Consider the following 16,870-nt stretch of genomic DNA (forward strand, 5'->3'; position numbering starts at 1 on the left):
TTAGCCTTTTATGATGTAATTGTTTAAACATGCATGTTAAACATACATATTACAAATATTTATCTATTGACTTACACCAAAGCAGAACAAGAATAATATTATTTTCATTTGTTAACAAAAAATTTATAAGCTACTTTATTAATATACACAAATATGATCAACTGAATTCGTGATCCCTGAATTCAATGGCATATGGTAATGGTTTATACCATTGCATTTATGCATCATAATCTACACAATAAATAGACAAATAATAAATATTGAAATTTAAAATTCAAACAAACAATTGCGCATAGTTGCCACCAGATGTCACTGTTTCTCAGAATGAAGCTTCGACTCATCGTTGGTGGCACGAAGAATGAGAAAGACGATGAGCTCGTTAAAATGCAAACTATTTCGCCGTTGAACAATGATTCCAGTACTTAAATATCTTACGAAGAATAGGAAGAAATGACCTTCGAGGAGTTAAAAGCAGTAAAAGTTCATCAGTTTATTTTTAGTAGGAGTGTGCGAGTAAATCGCGATAGAGGGCGCTTAACGTCAGATAAACTCCTCCGACGAAGAAGAGAAAACCCGGAAGTGTGTCTGTAAACATGGCGGCCTCCATGTCCCCCTCAGCTGCCGTCTAACTGCAATCTCAACCTTAAACCTTTTCCACGTTTGCTGTTATTATTCTTATTTTTGTTCGACAGCCCGGCCAGGCTTCGAGTTTGAGGCCCCATGTGAGGATGCGGAGCGGCGGCGGGGCGGCCGGAGCCACGCTGGCTGTCCTCCGCCTCCTCCGGCCCGGCGGCGGCGGCGGTTGGGCGGCTGCGGTGCGGACGCGGGTGGGGCCGCAAAGGCGCCCGTGCTCGTCGGGACCCCCGTGGAGGCTCCTGTTCTTCGGCTCGGATCTCTTCGCTGTGGAGTCCCTCAAGGTCCTCGCGGGGGACAGGTTAAGACCACCTCATACGCACAATTCGGTTTTTCGAGCATATACAGGTGCACAAACATAAGTTATGACTAAGTTACTATTTACCCCCCCCCCCCTCGTCTCCATTAAATGACGCTGCAAAAATGTTCATAATTGGATTCCAAAGTAAAGACAAATGTTTGCAAATTTCCTTATTTTGATTAAACACAAAGATAATCAGAACATAATAATATTATAAAATATAAAAATTGGAGAATATTCTCTGTTCAGATAATTTGGACAATTTTAAGTTAAGAGTGTCTCTAAATGATGAATCAATTATCAAAATAGTTTGGTAATTGATTAGTTGGTGACTGTTTGATTAATTGTTGCACCTCGAGACCACTTAAAAGTGAAATGAATGTTTTACCCGAATGTCCATTAAAAAATAAAAATCGGATGACGTGCAAATGTATTGTATCAAAAAGTTAAATACAACCGAACGGCGTTTTCGGTAGGATTGGTGCGGATGGCGCAGTGTCGTCGTTGGAGGTGGTGACGCTGAGCGACGGCGTTCCCGTGGCCGACTTCGCCCGGCACGAAGGTCTCCGGCTGCACCGGTGGCCGCCGGGCGACCCGGACGGACGCTTCGACGTGGGCGTGGTGGTGTCTTTCGGCCGTTTGCTCCAGCGGCAACTCATCGAGCAGTTCCCGTGGTGAGTGGGATGGTGTTGGTGCTTTATGAGCCTCCTATTTGAAGTGAGTCTTTTGCCACCTTGTGGCACCCATCCGCAACTACACACCACTTCTCTAAGTTCTGCATGTTCTCTGTTTGCACGTTTAGAAGTTCTGACAGTGGACTCCTGCGGTCGGGCCTGGTCTCCATCCCCCGCAAATAGCCAAAATCTGCAAATAATTGATGGCCGTTATGATTGCATAATGGCGAACCGCGAATATGCTGGGAGTCGACTTTACTGCATTAGCCCGCCTATGGCGTTTTGCATTATATGTTAGCATTAAGCAAGCAGGCGTCGGTCGTTATACGGTTTGATGGATCCATTTTGTGTTTCATTCTATTTGTGTTTTAGGTAAAAATGGAGAATGTTGCGTCGTCGTCACGTTTTTTTGTGTGTGTGTCAGTGGCATCCTGAACGTCCATCCCAGCCTTCTTCCTCGTTGGCGCGGTCCCGCGCCCATCTTCCACACCATCCTCAACGGCGACGCCGTGACGGGCGTGACCATCATGCAGATGCGACCTCACAGGTAAACGGGAAGAACGTTCCACCGGGGAAAATGTTTATTTGCCGGTCCCAGCTGAAGTTGATGGTAAAGTGCTCGATAAAGTTGAGTTGCGTTGTACTTGAACACATCTCACAGCATATACAATCATACCCGTGGGCATATATTCTTTATCCTCTGCAAAACATGACTAATATTACTGCAGCTTAGTGGTGACGGTCCTCGTAAGTTGCATCATCAAATCTTCGTGTGACGTCCCGCGTCAAACGCCCGCGCACGTATGCAGACCACGTTTTGAGATTCGAGAACCTCCCCGCCGTCACGGCAGGTGGTGACGCCGCAGCGGCGCTCAAAGTCTGAGTCAAGTGGATAATCGTTAACCACATCGCTGGGTCACTAGCAAGTTCACTTGGATCATTGACATCATTAAATGGAACGTAAAGAAATGAAAAAGTTTTTGTCGCATATTTTGTTGTGCCAATTCAGTGTACATTGTGCTTCTCCTTCTGGCCACCTGGGGCAGTATTGCACCTGCGCATGTATATTGACGAAAAAGCACAGCGACAACAACTGTATTTATTTTAGTACCTATTGCTGTCCATTTGCCTTCAGGTTCGACACGGGTCCCATCCTGAACCAGGTTCTCCACCGGGTCCCCGAGAGCGGCACGGCCGACGAGCTCACCGACGTCCTCGCCGCTAAAGGAGCTCGCCTGGTAGGTCGACGCCGAACGCGGCGTCGGCTCTTGGCGTTTTTCCCCGGCTCGGGTTCTCGCGACGTGATCGTCGGCAACCGACGCTTTTCTCGCCAAAGCAGCTCCTGGACACGTTACGGACCTTGCCTCAGAAGATGGCCGACAAGCGGGAGCAGAGCCGGACCGGCGTCACTTTCGGTATGAGCGGCTTCCCGTTCGGGTCCGGTCGCTCGGCCAACGACCGACGCTTCCCGTTCTTCCGACAGCCCCGAAGATCGGCGTCTCCGCGAGCCGGCTGGTGTGGGAGGAGCAGACGTGCGAGCAGATCGACCGCCTCTACCGAGCCGTCGGGTCGAAGGTGAGCGCGCGGCGGCGTGATCGTCTCGCCGTTATGGCCAAACATTCAAAGTTTAAATTTTTTTTTAAAACACGAGGCAGGAGGCAGGGGTACACCCTCAACTGGTCGCCAGCCCATCGCAGGCCACATACAAACAAGCAACCATTTGCACTCAGTTTTGTCATTGTCACATCTTTTTAAAAAAAAAAAAAAAAAAAAAAAAAAAAATTTAAGCATTTTTTAAAAAAATTTCATAATCGTCAGATGTTTTAAAAGCATCACACAATTTCTACCTTTTTCTTTGTAATCACCACCTTTTCATTTTTTATGATCGTACATTTTTGATTTTGTTCCCATAATTGTCACCTTTTTAAAAATGATTTTGTAGTTGAAATTTTTTGACTTTTTTTTTTCAATTTTTCCCTTTATCGTTTCCATTTTCTTGTAATTACACCTTTTTTAGAATAAATTGTTTTTACACTGAAATAAATCTTTTCAAAAATATCCATATTCACAGATTTAACCAACAATTTTAAATTGTATTTTTCATAAATATCACCTTTTAAAAAAAATATTTTTGTCATCTTCGCACTTTTTTTTTTTGGTTTGTTTTAATTGTTTTGAATAATCCCAACCCTTTTTTTTTTTTTACACATTATTTTCCATAATCATCGTAGCTTTTTCATTTATTAATCTTTTTTGCACTCGACCTTCTTTTCCCAATTGATTTTTTGGGAGGCACCTTTTGAAAAGATTTTTTTTCCTCTATCCTTTTTCATCACCGCCACCTTTTTATTGAATTTTGTTTTCCCACCTTTAGAAACACACAAAAACAGATTTAAAAAAAAAAAAAAAAAAAATGTATTTAGGGGGCAAAAACTGGTCTGGTCTGGATGTGACTTTGTTGTCTGTGGTTTGCGCAGATCCCCCTGAGGACCACGTGGATGGGGGCCACCATCAAGCTGCTGGACTTTGCGGGGAGGTGCCACATCTCGTTGGCAGGCGAGTCGGCTTCCCGCCCGCGCGTGCGTCACGTTCGCCGTCGTCGGGACATCGACGTTTCTTTTGTGCTTTTCAGACGAGCGCGGGGCGCGGCCGCCGCCGGGCTCGGTGACCTTTCGCAAGGAGTCCGACACGCTGGCCGTCCGCTGCAAGGTCGCTCGCTCGCACGCACGCACTCGCGTTTGCTCTGTATGAACTATCGCCGGCGCTTCTTCTTTGTTTTTCAGGACGGCTGGGTGGGTTTCAAGGCGGTGGTCCTGAGGAAGCGTATGACGGCGGCCGACTTTTACAACGGCTACTTGCATCGGACGATGAGTCCGCACGCCGCCGCCGCCGCCTTTGACAGCCCGCCAGGGGGAGGGACCGGCCCGACTAGCGAGACGCTTCGCGACCCCGCCCACAAAAACACGACGGGTGTTTCCTGAAGAACGGGGAACGTCTGCAATATTTTGGACTTTGTTTCAGAGTCGCAATAAACAATGTACTCAACACACGGCTGTTCTCATGACGTCCGTCGCCGTGGCGACACATCACGTCACACGTTTGAATCGTACGCTAACGTCGTAATGTAATAAAGAGTTCGGCACGTGTAGACAGTCCAATTCAATTACCGTTTCCCAGCGGTCCTGAACGCAATCTCGTCGGCGAACGACACGCCTGCGTTGGTTACCACGGCGACTGCCACAAAACATCTGATCAAACGTGTGACAGTGTGATGCTCAGTCACGATTTCCCTCATTTATGAAACGTTTACATCAGCGGCGATGGCGAGAGACCGTAAATCACCAAATCGAGATCAAATGTCACCTTGTGCAAATAACGTTTTATTACCTGAGTCGTGTTTATTGAAGGAAACGGTTACTATTATTTCTGTTAGTTAGGATGGCAACGATTCAACCAATTTATCAAAATGTCTTCCAGAAACACTTTCCCCTCACGGCCATCTTGTAAAATGTAAACGTGTTCTTCGCCTCTACGGGGGCCCTAAATCCCCAAGTTGCAATCCAAATGACCGTTTTTTCCCCCAGAGTTCACCTTTCGTAAGCACGTTCCTCACCGCCATCTTGTTAAATTTCCACACGTTCGTTGACAAACTTTGACGTTGCTGTTGATGGTGCCCGCCTCTAGGGGGCCATAAAACACAAAACATATCAAACATGTACGTTTGAATTACCCAATAAGAGTTCACTGAACAAAACGGTTACTGTTTTTTTTTCTTCTGTTAGTTAAAATGGCAGCCGCATCGCGGGCCACAAATCACCAAACGTCATAAACACAAACATTAGTTAAGATGGCGACTGCCCTTAAGGGGCCTTAAATCACAAAATGTATTACATGCGTTGCGGTTTCATTTTTAGTAAACGCCGTATGTCCGTCAAGTGTTTACTGAGCGACGGTCATTGACGAGCGTAGCATCTACGTACGTTAGTTGCGGCGGCGACCCCCCCTTGAGGGAGCCGTAAACCGCCAACAATGTGTGCGCAACATCGCCATCCGGTGTTCCGGCATGCGCACTCTTTGTCCTGTCAGAAGTAGCAATCAAAAATGTTTTAGCGATTAGTGAGAATGTCGTCACGGACACAAAGACGTCGGATTGGAGGGCTCCTCAGGCGGTCACTTCCTGTTGCGGCCATGTTAGGACGGTTAGCCGGTTAGCTGACTTTGTGTTAACGAAAGTCGCCTTTTTTCAGATGGTGGCGTCCGCGAAGTCTCGACGTGCAAATCCTTTCTGAAAGAGACGAAGGAAGAGAAAAAAAAAAAAAAAAAAGATCCAAATGAGTTGTCGTTTGATTGTTGTATGTTAGCATTTAGCTAGCGGACTTATGCGGTTCGATGAACTAGATGAAATAGCTAACTACAATACTTCATGAAAACCTAGCAATAACGTCACAAAATAGATTGCAATGAATTCAATAGTTTTTGCTTCAAGTCAATGGACATTATGCCGCTCCGCCTGGTTTGCAAGCCTTGGCCACGTGTAGCGGATAATACAGACTTACAGATATACGTAGTTCCTCAGTAAGCTGCGTCAATATTCGTCGTTCTTTGCAGAGGATAAAGCACATATGCCTGGGAGTATTGTTATGTCTGCCTACGTGTGTTTCTTCGTTGTTTGTGTTCAAATATAAGATGTGAAAAGGTTTGCGATGATGGCGGTGCCGATGCTAGCTTCACCAGCCTGTCTATGGAGTTTCTCATTGTGTGTTAGCATTAAGCTAGTGGAGGCGATGTCGTGTTGAAACCGTTCCTGGTAACCGTTGCAATTTGAAATCCTGAACCTAGCTCGAAACCCAAATAAAAACATGAACCTTTGTTTAAAAACTTAAAACCCCGACGACTTTGAAACATAGCCTTAAAACCAGCCGGGTACGGCGCTCTTCTTGACCGTCTGTACTCGCGACGAGCGCAATGTGCAAAACTGCTCGCGCGCGACGTCGGGACTTTCTGTTCTCGTTTTCTCCCTCGTTGCGCAGCGAACGGCGGCATTCCGACAAGTCGTAGCTCACGTTTATCGAGACGGCACCGCACCGCCTCCTTCGGGGGCTACGTGCGCGCAAGTGCTGACTCGACACGATGACGTGATGCGCAAAAAAAAAAAAAAAAGACGCTTGAGTTAAGAGGAGAACAATGTACGTCAAAAAAAAAAAACGTTTGAAAAACCGTAAGCTTTGCTTCAAAGTCAAATTGGAAAGGAGCAGGAGCACATTCTTGGATCTGGATGAGAACAATATCGGACAAAACTGGAAAAACTTCACACGCGCTGGATTTACTGTACCCTTAAACACATGCACGCGCGTGCGTGCACACACACACACACACACACACACATTTGTTGCCGGGAGGGTTTATGGCCGTGGCAAACAGATGTCCGCAGCGCTCTTGTTCTCACACAAAGCTTCATTCTGGAGCATTTCTACTAAATCACGGTTACTGCCCAAAAAGACAGCACGACCCCCCCCCCCCAAAACCTGACTTTGCCGTCCTAAGCCCAGTTTGTTTGAAACCCTACTGCAGGCTTCAAAGGCGACTTTCAAACCCCAACCCTTTGTGAGTGTTGCGGCGCGTTGTGTTGTCTCACCAGTTTGTAGTCTTTGTGCAGCTTGCTGTACTGGAACATGTTGCAGAGGACCGTGGACGCCGCTCTGGAAGCTTTAAGACCTCCGGAGCTACCGCGCGCGCGCACACACACACACACACACACACACACACACACACGCACGCGGTGACAAAGCGTGAGAAGCGGTGAGGTTAACGAGGAGGAAATTCCGAAGTCGCATGAGCGAGAAGCCCGGCGATAAACATTCATTCGCAACAATTGCAGTGCAGAGTGACCCCGCTATGCACACGGCGCGCAGAGAAAAGAAGAAAACAAAAAAAAGGTTTGGACGCACAAATATCTGAATTCACGCTATGCGAGCTTGAAAGCAGCAGTCGTTTGACGGTTTGGCATTATTATAATATTTCCCTTCGCCCGTCTATGGCATTTCAACCGTAATGTGAAATTTCGAGTCAAAACTAATCCGATTACATGTGAAATTGGAATCTTCGCCGAAAAGGCAACTTGTTTTTAGACAATTTGTACTCGTTTTGACCTGAAATACAGAAAGTCGAAAACCATTGTCAGTGTCCTCCGCCGCCCACCTGTTGTCGTGGGCCGTCTTGATGCCCACCAGCTTGGGCAGGCCGTTGAAGTAGGAGATGTCGCGGGCCGCCAGGGAGCTGCAGGTGACCAGGTGATTGAGGGCGCCGCAGATGTTGACCACCGCCTCGCCGGACGGCGTCTTTTGAAGGCCGTCGGCGGGCAGCTTGGACACCAGGACGTTCACCGCGTTCTTGGCTACGCGGGCGAACGAGAGCACGTCGGTTGTTCAGTTTTCACGGAGCCGGAGAGTTCGGTTTCGGTCTGCCTGCCGCTAGCCTCTAAACTAACAAAAGTGTTGCCTTTCAAACTATTGAAAGGCTGGGAGTAGGTCAAAAGCGAACGGGTCAAATGCTAACAGCGTTGCTTCTTGATAGCTTTCCGCAGGTCCACCCAATTTGGTGTTGAACTGCGGAACTCTTTTTGGTCAAATTTTTTCGAACTTTCCGGAAGTCTCCAAATACCTATCAGGAAGCACGCACTTGCAAAAACTGGCGATTATTTAATTTGGAAGGAACCAACTGAACAGGATCCCAAGAAGGCTACAGCGATGGCTATAGAGCGCTAAAGTCAAGCGAGTGACTGACCAATGAGGTCCTTGTTGGGCGCATGTCTGGCCAGGTTCCTCAGCAGGGCGGTGAGCGCCCGCAGCTCGGCCTCGTTGTCGGTGTCCAGCAGGTCCAGCAGGGTGGGCAACATCCTCTCCTGCTCCAGGACCACCGCGCTCAGCACCGACGACCACTGAAAGGCACGGGACGCGCCTCGTTAACAGCTAGCCGTCGCTAACGGACTTGTCGGAATGTTTGGAAACAACAGGCGGGGGGGCAGAACGAGACCCGGATTGAAACCTTGGTGTTGTTCCCCCCCCCCCTCCCCATTTCTTGAAAACAAATCGAAATGGACTTATCGACGCCTGTCACCGAGAAGCTTCGTCGCCTACCCTGGCGTCTCCGGCGGTGAGGTTCTGCAGCGCCCCGACGGCCGCCTCCCTGCCGGCCGAGGTGCCGTCGCCGTTGCGGAGGACCTGCTTGTACAGCGCCACCGCCCGGGGGTGCCACAGCCACTCGGCGCCGCGCGGCGCCCGCGACACCTCGGCCAGGATGGCCAGACTCTGGTTGCGCTGATGCTGCGCACACAAAAACATCGACAGAGCAATCTCAGCGTTACGCTACTCAGAACTGCTCCTAATTGTTTGGCAGACACGCTGGGCCCAGCGTGTCTGCCTTATAGTTCAGAGGTTCTGGGTTTGACTCTCGTGTGGGTTTTTCAGCTATGCCAAATTGCTCCCGTATTCCAAACCCGTACGTTAGCTTCGGCGAAGACTCTAAATTGTCCTTAAGCGCTCGAGAAAATGGACGGATGGGTGCACGGTGACAAGAAGGAGACTCTTGCTGCTCACTCATGCGGTACGTGTGCAACTTTGGCTGCGGCGTGCTATTGACGCGAGTAACGCGACCTCTCCCGGCTTCTCTTGTTCTACTGGAACCCGACGCTCCCCGCGGACCTGAGCCCACATCTCCGGTTTTGGAGTTGGAGCAGAGTCGATGACGTACTGCACGCGTCCACGTCGTCGAGGCGGGAGGGCCAAAGAATGAGCGCGCTAAATTTTTTATAGCTACGCTAGCTACGCATTGGACAATCGCTCCGACTCGTGTCTCAGGTGCAAGGACTCGCCTCCGCGTTCTTCTTGCTGTACATGGGGAAGCAGCCCATGGCCTCACTGTCTCTGGGGGCGGAGCCTCTGCTGGGACCCTCCAGGCGAACTCGCACCGAGTGCGGCAGCTCAGAGTACAGCTGGTAGGACAGATTCCTCAGCACGCACACGGAGTTCTCCAAACCCTGAAGAAGGCGACGAGGAATAAAAGGAAGCGGAAGTGGTAGATGGTTTTTCTTCTCCGCTACCTTGTCATCAGCGCCGACGTCCTGCTGGATGTAAGACACCAGCGAGTCCACCAGACCTGGCGTGTCCCGCATCTTCTCCCTCGTCCTCTGGTTCACTGAGCTCAAGTTTCTGCACAGCGACACAGGACGTGTTCGCGGCAAGCACCACGGCTTTCACCCTACGTGTGAATGTGAACGGCCAGACAGACATTTGCACGCTGCGCGTGTATGTTGCGTACCTGAGGCATCCGGTGGTGTTGTGGAAGACGTCCTTCTCGGAGGGGCTGAGGGGGACGCCGGCACAGAGCGGCATCAAAACTTTACTGCTGAGCTCTGACAAAGCTTCCCTGCACAGCTTCTCCTTCAGGTTGTCTCTGGACGACAGATTCCACAGCACGCCTGCAGACGTTACGTTACGTTAGCATCAGCGTCAGGCGCTACGGTCAACCGCCGCGCTGATTCGACACGTTCAGCGCTGTATGACGGGTTTTTAAGCAAGTACATGTCATCGAACTCCTGAATACAGTCGTTTTTGTAACATGGGTCCATTATTGTGTACATTCTACAGGCGCGGTGTTGATACTTTATGATCCTCTCCATTTGAAGTGCTTTGCCACCATCTTGCGGCACCTGTGCGCAATCGGGGGGAGCCAATTGTTAGCGCATCTTTGCGATTCATAGCAGGGGCTTACGTTTTCAGTGTAGTTCACTAAAAATCCTGTTTGACTCATAATTTCAGCCCTCGAGTCAACTACATAGTTCGCGATACAAGATAAAAAAAAACCCTACATAGTGATTAGGGAATATTTGTTGACCGTTTCAGTCCTAAACTCAACCCGCTGTTGTACATCACCATTAAAAGGTCCAAAACCACACCAAAACCAGTTACATAACATCAAATGAGACTTTTTTTCGTGACAATACTTTCCGCAAAAGAATCGGCGATACTCCGCAACATCCACTCCGACGCCACAGACCTGTGATGTTCTTCCGGAGCTCCTCGTCCGGTTCTCCCAGGACTGCGACGAGGCGCGCCACCCCGCCGGCGTCGATGAGCGCCACCTTGTTGTCGGCGTTCTCGTAGATGAGGTTGCGCGTGGCGCCCGTGGCGAAGCGCTGCACCTCCAGGTTGTCGCTGGAGAAAAGCTGAACCAGCACCGGGATGCCTTGGAGAACGCGGACCTGGCGGGGTCACGACAAACTCGGATCAACAATTTAGGAGGAAAAAGGAGGAGGAGTAAGGAGCTGAAGGAGTACCTGGTCTTTGGAATCGTTGCTATGGTAACACTGGTGTTGAATGTAGGCGGCGCCCAGAATCTGTAAAGCGGCATCCGGTTCGGACAAGTATCTGACGGCGGTGTGCATGTCCAGTCCTTCCATCCTACAAACAACACGCGGGTTAAGAGGGGACACATGATGTAAATGGGACTTTAAAGATGGGAAAGGAAAAAAAAAAAAAGTTACGAGACGTCATAATATAATTAAAAAAACAAAATAGTGAAAGTACAACCCCAATTCCAATGAAGTCGGGACGTTGTGTTAAACATAAATCAAAACAGAATACAACGATTTGCAAATCATGTTCGACCTAAAGTTCATTGAATACAACGACAAGATATAGCGACGCGCCGCTGGGCCTCACCCTCCCAGTTGGTCGTTGCTGTGAATGGACGCTCCGTCCAAGACGTCCAATCCTTTCCCGACGCTGCGGACGGTGCACGGGGATGCGGCGCGCTTAACGGACGCCACCCTCTGCACGGACGCGGCGTGCTGCGCGGAGCTCCGGTAGCCCAAAGTGTGGCTCGGCCGGTGGACGTGCCACTGCGGCGCCTGGTGACCCCCCCAGCCGTCGCCCCTCGCCCCCCAGCCGTCCTGGCCGTAGGCGGCGCCGTGCTGCTGTCGGTTGGCGATGCGGCTGATGGTGCGGTGCGAGGGGCCTTTGTAGGTGAAGTGGACGGGCATCTCCTCCTCGGGCCAGTAGCCGCCCCGCGGTCCCTGGGGGGCCAGGGTGCCGCTGAGGGTGCGCCTCAGGGTGCCGGACGGGGGCGGCGGCGCGGTGTTGTCTGGAGGCGGCGCCCCGTAATCGGGCACCTCGGCCTGGCACAGCGACTTGGTGCGGCGGCTGTAGCCGCCGTGAGTCCGGAAGCTGCTCTGCGCCACGCTGGCCCGCGCCTTGGAGGAGGTCTCCACCGCCGAGCGAGACGAGAAGCCGCCGGAGGGCATCGTGGGTACCTGGACAAACGGCGTCTCTCGTTATGTGTGGATGCGACCGGACAACAACAGTATGAAAGAGTTCCCGTTTTTAGGGCCAAACAAAAAAACCCTTTGGTGCCATTTTGACTTTCCGGGGCCAAAGAAAGGCGTGGTGCTTTCCATGGTTGCGAAGTGTCCCGCAAGGTGCTTTTCCACCCGGGCCGCGTTCCTTCTCGACAGGAAGCCGACTCGTGGCCTTCGCATTGTTGCGCCGGCCAATGACAAGCAAAATGTTTGGGTTTCCCGCTCCCCTCCCCGCTTTCATTGTTCTCGCTTTAATCGCGCTTCCGCCTTTCCGAGGCTCCAAACAGCAAACGGCAGCCGGGAAAGCGCCAGAAAGAATCACGTGGGCGCGCAGCGGATCCGTGCTCGCTTTGGCGAGGAGTCGAGCGCTTTGCTCTCCTCTCTAACGCGCGGGGGTGTGTTCGGCCTGTGAGCTGCTCCGTCAACTATTTGGGGTGTTATTGTTGTGTCAGAATGACATCATGTCATAATAGTACGATGACATCACGCACACGAGCCCGTACTCACCGCCATGATGCGGCTCGGCGTGTGGATCATCGATCTGGAGCTGAAGCCTCTCGCGGCGGGGAGGCCGTACTCGCATCCTGGACACACGCAAATACATGCACACATGTGCTACATTTCAGCCAGATGGACAACTTTTTTATTTTTATTTTTTAATTCAAGTCTTGTGAGCGGGCTCGACAGAAAGGAAGGTCCGCAGCATTCCAGCAGGACGGGAGAAAGGCGGAGGTGGCGGGAGGGTCGGCAGGGGGGCGCGAGGGAGGGTCTCCGGGCCGCGCGCCAAAGCCGAAGCCTCGCTGGGTCACATGTCAACGCAGGAATGCTCCGACTACAACGAACGCGCCGACCGACTCGACAACGCGACGGAATCGATACGAGACATCTGTCGATCGTTCCGAGACGCACCGGTCCCCGCAGTTCAGTTTCGATTTTTTGTGCCACACTTATTCAGGTGTCTTCAAAGTGGGAGGCCAACAGGAAGTGACTGCACTTTCGCCCGCCTCTGGCATCACGGTTTGGCTCATTTACATAACTCCGCCCACACAACGACACGGTCAGCAAAAGTCACCGACATGTTTGTTCTTCCGCACAGAGCTTTCTTTGTGCAAAGGGAACAAAAAAGTGTTCTCACACACTCGGAAGCATACAATTGGCCAACATGAGAAGATGAACAATAAAGATTCCTTTCTGATTGATTGATTGATTGATTGCGAGGTTTGTTCCAATACATGCATATGTTGCGCTTCTGAAGTCCCGCTGGATTCTGGGAGGGGAAGCGCTCCCGCGAGGGGTGATAAGAAGCAACGGCGGGGCCGCTCTCCGCCAGGTCAACAACAGTAAACACAGCGCCAGACGCGGCTTGAGTGAAGAATGTTAATGGGCCAGGCGACCTCTGACCTCCAGGGAACGCCGACACGCTTCCTGTTCAGCTTCAACGGGCTGGAAGGATTGAAGTGATTTGCTACGGCCGTGAGGGGGTGGGTGGAAGGAAGGAAGGGGCCGCAATGCTGATAGGCCGCAAGGAATTCTCTTGGAATCTTCACTTTGTAATTAGGCGCATCTTCTGCTCTTGTTGATTTACGACGCTTAAGGGCCGCTCCACACTTCCAGCCACAAACCGCTAATGATCTTTTTTTTTTTTGTGTGTGCGCGCGCGTCTATCTTCAGCACCTCCTCCCACACTCGGCAGCGCATTGTCGCCTTTATCAAAACTCTCATTGTTCTTCTTCCTTTTATATAAAAAATAAATAAAATGGCCACCGAGCTCAGTAGACAACGTTTGGGAAGGCAAACAATTTGAAGCTGAATGACCGGGGAGGAACTTTCCCGTTTGTTTTTTAGCAAACAGCGGTCGGATCAACACGATGAGCTCACAGTCTTGAATGCGTCAACATTTCGGACGGAGGGGCGTCGAGGGCGAAACCTTTGACGTTCATGTGACTTCTCAGCCGACGGGCAGGCCGAGGCCAACGTTCCCAAATAGCGCGACTGATAAGTGAGCGAGTGGCAACGGGGAGCCGACCGCCTCGCTTCGCCGTCGTCACGTTTTGAGCCACGGGCGCATCCAAAAGCGACACTGCTAAACGCCATTGACTTTAGGCTTAACAACAGTCCGAAACACTTTCCCTTCTGTAGCCAAATAAAGATTTCAAATCACTTCGGCATGTTAGTTTTTCCCTTGAACAACTTGTCCTTTTGTCAAGTTTTTAAAGACGATTTCAAAAGAGACCTCGAAAGCAGGGGTTGCAAAAGTGTATTTGATCAGTGGCCGTTCACATTCCCTACGGCATTTGCTCAATATTAATCTCGCAAATTTTTGAAACTAAAATTGTCACTCAGTGCCATGGACGTTGAAATTCGTCAGCTGCAATCCAAGCATTTACTGCCACCGACGAATATATTCGTCAAGTACCCTTTTCAACGGCTGGGCGAGGAAAAAGGTCTCGTCCAGCTGGTCTGTGGAACTCAGGTTTGTAAAGCACTGCCATGATCCCTAAAGATGGCGCCGTTGTCTTTTCGGATCCGAGATCAGCGCAGTTTTTCAGTAGAACATACAAATTGGGATGTGAATCTCGGCTCACATCGCGTCAATTGTGAGGGAGAGACGTAAGGGTTGGACAAGTTTATGAATCTGACACTCAAACAGAGTATGTATACGTACGGTGTGAACAGAGTACGTGCCACAGTAGCGACTAGGAAGCGCGTGTCGCGATTGTGAGAAAAGACGACGCAGTTCATGAAGTGAATGGCGAACTAGTTGTTATAAATATACAGAATAGCTGTGGCGCTACATCTTGACATATTGAGCAATGATATCGATTGCTGTCTCATATTGATGAGATTTTTTAAAAATGAGGTCTTTGGTGAAGAGTGGAGCATCTTTCTCCCCGGCAACAGATCTTTGACTTCACTCGTTTTTACTGGAATGTGAACAAACTTCATGCATTGAACAAGCTTCCTATTTGACAGCACATTTCAAAGTCAATATGTAACAGCTAGTGAGCCGCGAATAAACATAACAAACAAACGTGTAGCGCGATAACAAGCAGACGTGCTAACGAGCAGTCATGTTTCCGTGCTAACAATCTCCTGCGCATTCATCGCAGGCAAATGAGACGAGAGGACGTCTGCGTCCGGTCCTTTTCCCAGCAGTGGAAACCAGGACAACGCTCCTGACCTTCTGTCACCCTTCCCCCCCCCCCCTTTAGAAAAAAATAAAATCTGTCGCACACAAAGTCACCACAAAAAAAAAAAAAAAAAAAAAAGCAGGAAATGCAGCCTCAAGTGAGCACATTTAGTCCGTAAGTCCGGATTTTTTTTTTTTATGTTGTTCCCATTGAAGTTTTTTTCATATGTTGTGAATTACAAAACCGAAATGGCAGACGGACTAGCTTTTCATTAATTGTTTTTGTTTATTTTAGATTTCTGGCAAGTACTGGCTGCTTAGTACATGTGTGGGGGGGAGAAAAAAAAAAAAAAAAAAAAAAAATCTAACTTCTTGATATAATGAGGGTTTATTCCTTATCAGCGCGCCAGTGTTGTTGATTTAAGCTCAGTCCTTGGACACGAACACCTTATCTACTGCAAAAACAAAAAAACAAAAAAAAACAAAAAAACACTCACATAACACACAAAGCACAACACGACGACACTTCAACACGCAATCAGTGCAGAGGAGAAGCAAAATAGCCAACAACGTTCAGTTCATACCTTTGAAAACTGAGCATTAAAAGCAATTTTCCCACGAGTGCGAGTACAAGGCCATTTAAAATATTCGGTTTATCCACAGGCGTGTTTGATCACGTCGCAAAACATAAGTTAGCATCTCATGTAGCATAAGCTAAAGTCTACGCTTTCTTCCTGTATGACTAATTCGCTTGATTTAAAAAAAAATATATATATATATATATATATATATATATATATATATGTATATATTTTTTTTTTTTTTTTTTTTTATGTTTTGAATCAATTCAAATTGAACTCAAACTGTTTTGAATCGCCACACAACAACGTCACTTGATGAATTGAGCGCAAGTAGAGATAATGCAGCGCCGCTGAGCTCAACACAAAGTCAATTATCTGATTGATATATTGATTGTTGGTCCTTTTTCGAAGTTAAATTCCATTCATAAGAACTCAAATTTGTTTTTACTCCCCGATGGAATCGAGTCCATTTGTCGATTTAGCACGACGAGAGCTAGCATCGTTTAGCTTAGCTCGACAAGTGTGTAATGTAGCCTTCTGAGGTTGTGAAATGACTTGTTGTTTTTAGAATATTAAAAACAAAACAGAAAGAAAGAAAAAAAGTCATTTAAGTGTAATGAACAACGCTAAAGTAACGTTTATGCAAAAAAAAAAATTAAAAATTAAAAAAAAAGATCCCCATTTGGCACGTTTTAAAGCTTACGCAACAGGCGTCACTTTGAGGTTGTTTTTGTTCTTTTTCCTTCTCCAAATGGCGAAGTTGAAAGGTGAAATGAGTCAGCGCCCACCTGCCGGTCCGAGCAGCGCGTCGTCGTCCGTCAGCCTCCCCAGCGAAGGCGACTTCTTCTCGGCCAAGCGGAGGCGAACCTGCTCCTGGACCCTGCGCGCCTTGGCCCCGGCGTCCGAACACCGGGCGTCCGAGGGCACCACGTAGGCGGTGCGGGACGAGTTGGGCTGCAGGGCGGACAGGAAGCAGCCGTCGACCGCCGCCGCGCTCATCCTGCCACGGCCACCGAGCGTTGACGAGAACCCGGGGGGAGAGCGACGACAGCCGGGCGAGAGGCTGAAGACGAACCGCCGGCGGCAGCGCTCACTCGCGGACTGACTTGGGAGGAGACGCCGCTGTCCTGCCCGAGAAGAGGAGCCGTGAGGGGCGGGGCCCGGGGGCCAGGGGCCATGGGGGGCGGGGCCCGGAGC

At 49.5% G+C, this 16,870-nt stretch overlaps 2 protein-coding genes across 3 annotated transcripts; one reads left to right on the top strand and one right to left on the bottom strand.

Moving 5' to 3' along the window:
- Positions 1 to 579: 579 nt before the first annotated feature.
- On the top strand, positions 580 to 5,065 carry mtfmt (mitochondrial methionyl-tRNA formyltransferase). The gene is given in 9 exon segments (XM_061706322.1): positions 580 to 934; positions 1,411 to 1,608; positions 2,033 to 2,155; positions 2,744 to 2,846; positions 2,945 to 3,023; positions 3,092 to 3,183; positions 4,086 to 4,231; positions 4,233 to 4,317; positions 4,392 to 5,065. Coding segments are annotated over 9 exon segments (1,230 nt in total). The 5' UTR covers positions 580 to 728; the 3' UTR covers positions 4,590 to 5,065.
- Positions 4,968 to 16,801, bottom strand: LOC133417396 (plakophilin-3-like). Of its 2 annotated transcripts, XM_061705142.1 has the most exons (13): positions 16,462 to 16,801; positions 12,470 to 12,546; positions 11,328 to 11,917; positions 10,943 to 11,066; positions 10,663 to 10,867; positions 9,925 to 10,084; positions 9,707 to 9,815; positions 9,479 to 9,643; positions 8,745 to 8,930; positions 8,392 to 8,545; positions 7,807 to 8,002; positions 7,244 to 7,331; positions 4,968 to 5,893 (listed from the first exon to the last, which is right to left on the bottom strand). In XM_061705142.1, the coding sequence occupies exons 1-13, from the start codon at positions 16,670 to 16,672 to the stop codon at positions 5,852 to 5,854; spliced, it is 2,307 nt and encodes a 768-aa protein (XP_061561126.1). In that variant the 5' UTR covers positions 16,673 to 16,801; the 3' UTR covers positions 4,968 to 5,851. The 2 variants fall into 2 exon arrangements, with proteins under 2 accessions (XP_061561126.1, XP_061561134.1); XM_061705150.1 differs by lacking the exons at positions 4,968 to 5,893; positions 7,244 to 7,331 and having other exon boundaries at positions 8,001 to 8,090.
- Between the last annotated feature and the right edge of the window lie 69 nt (positions 16,802 to 16,870).

The sequence above is a fragment of the Phycodurus eques genome, chromosome 2, assembly GCF_024500275.1.
Source record: "Phycodurus eques isolate BA_2022a chromosome 2, UOR_Pequ_1.1, whole genome shotgun sequence".
Taxonomy (NCBI): Eukaryota; Metazoa; Chordata; class Actinopteri; order Syngnathiformes; family Syngnathidae; genus Phycodurus; species Phycodurus eques.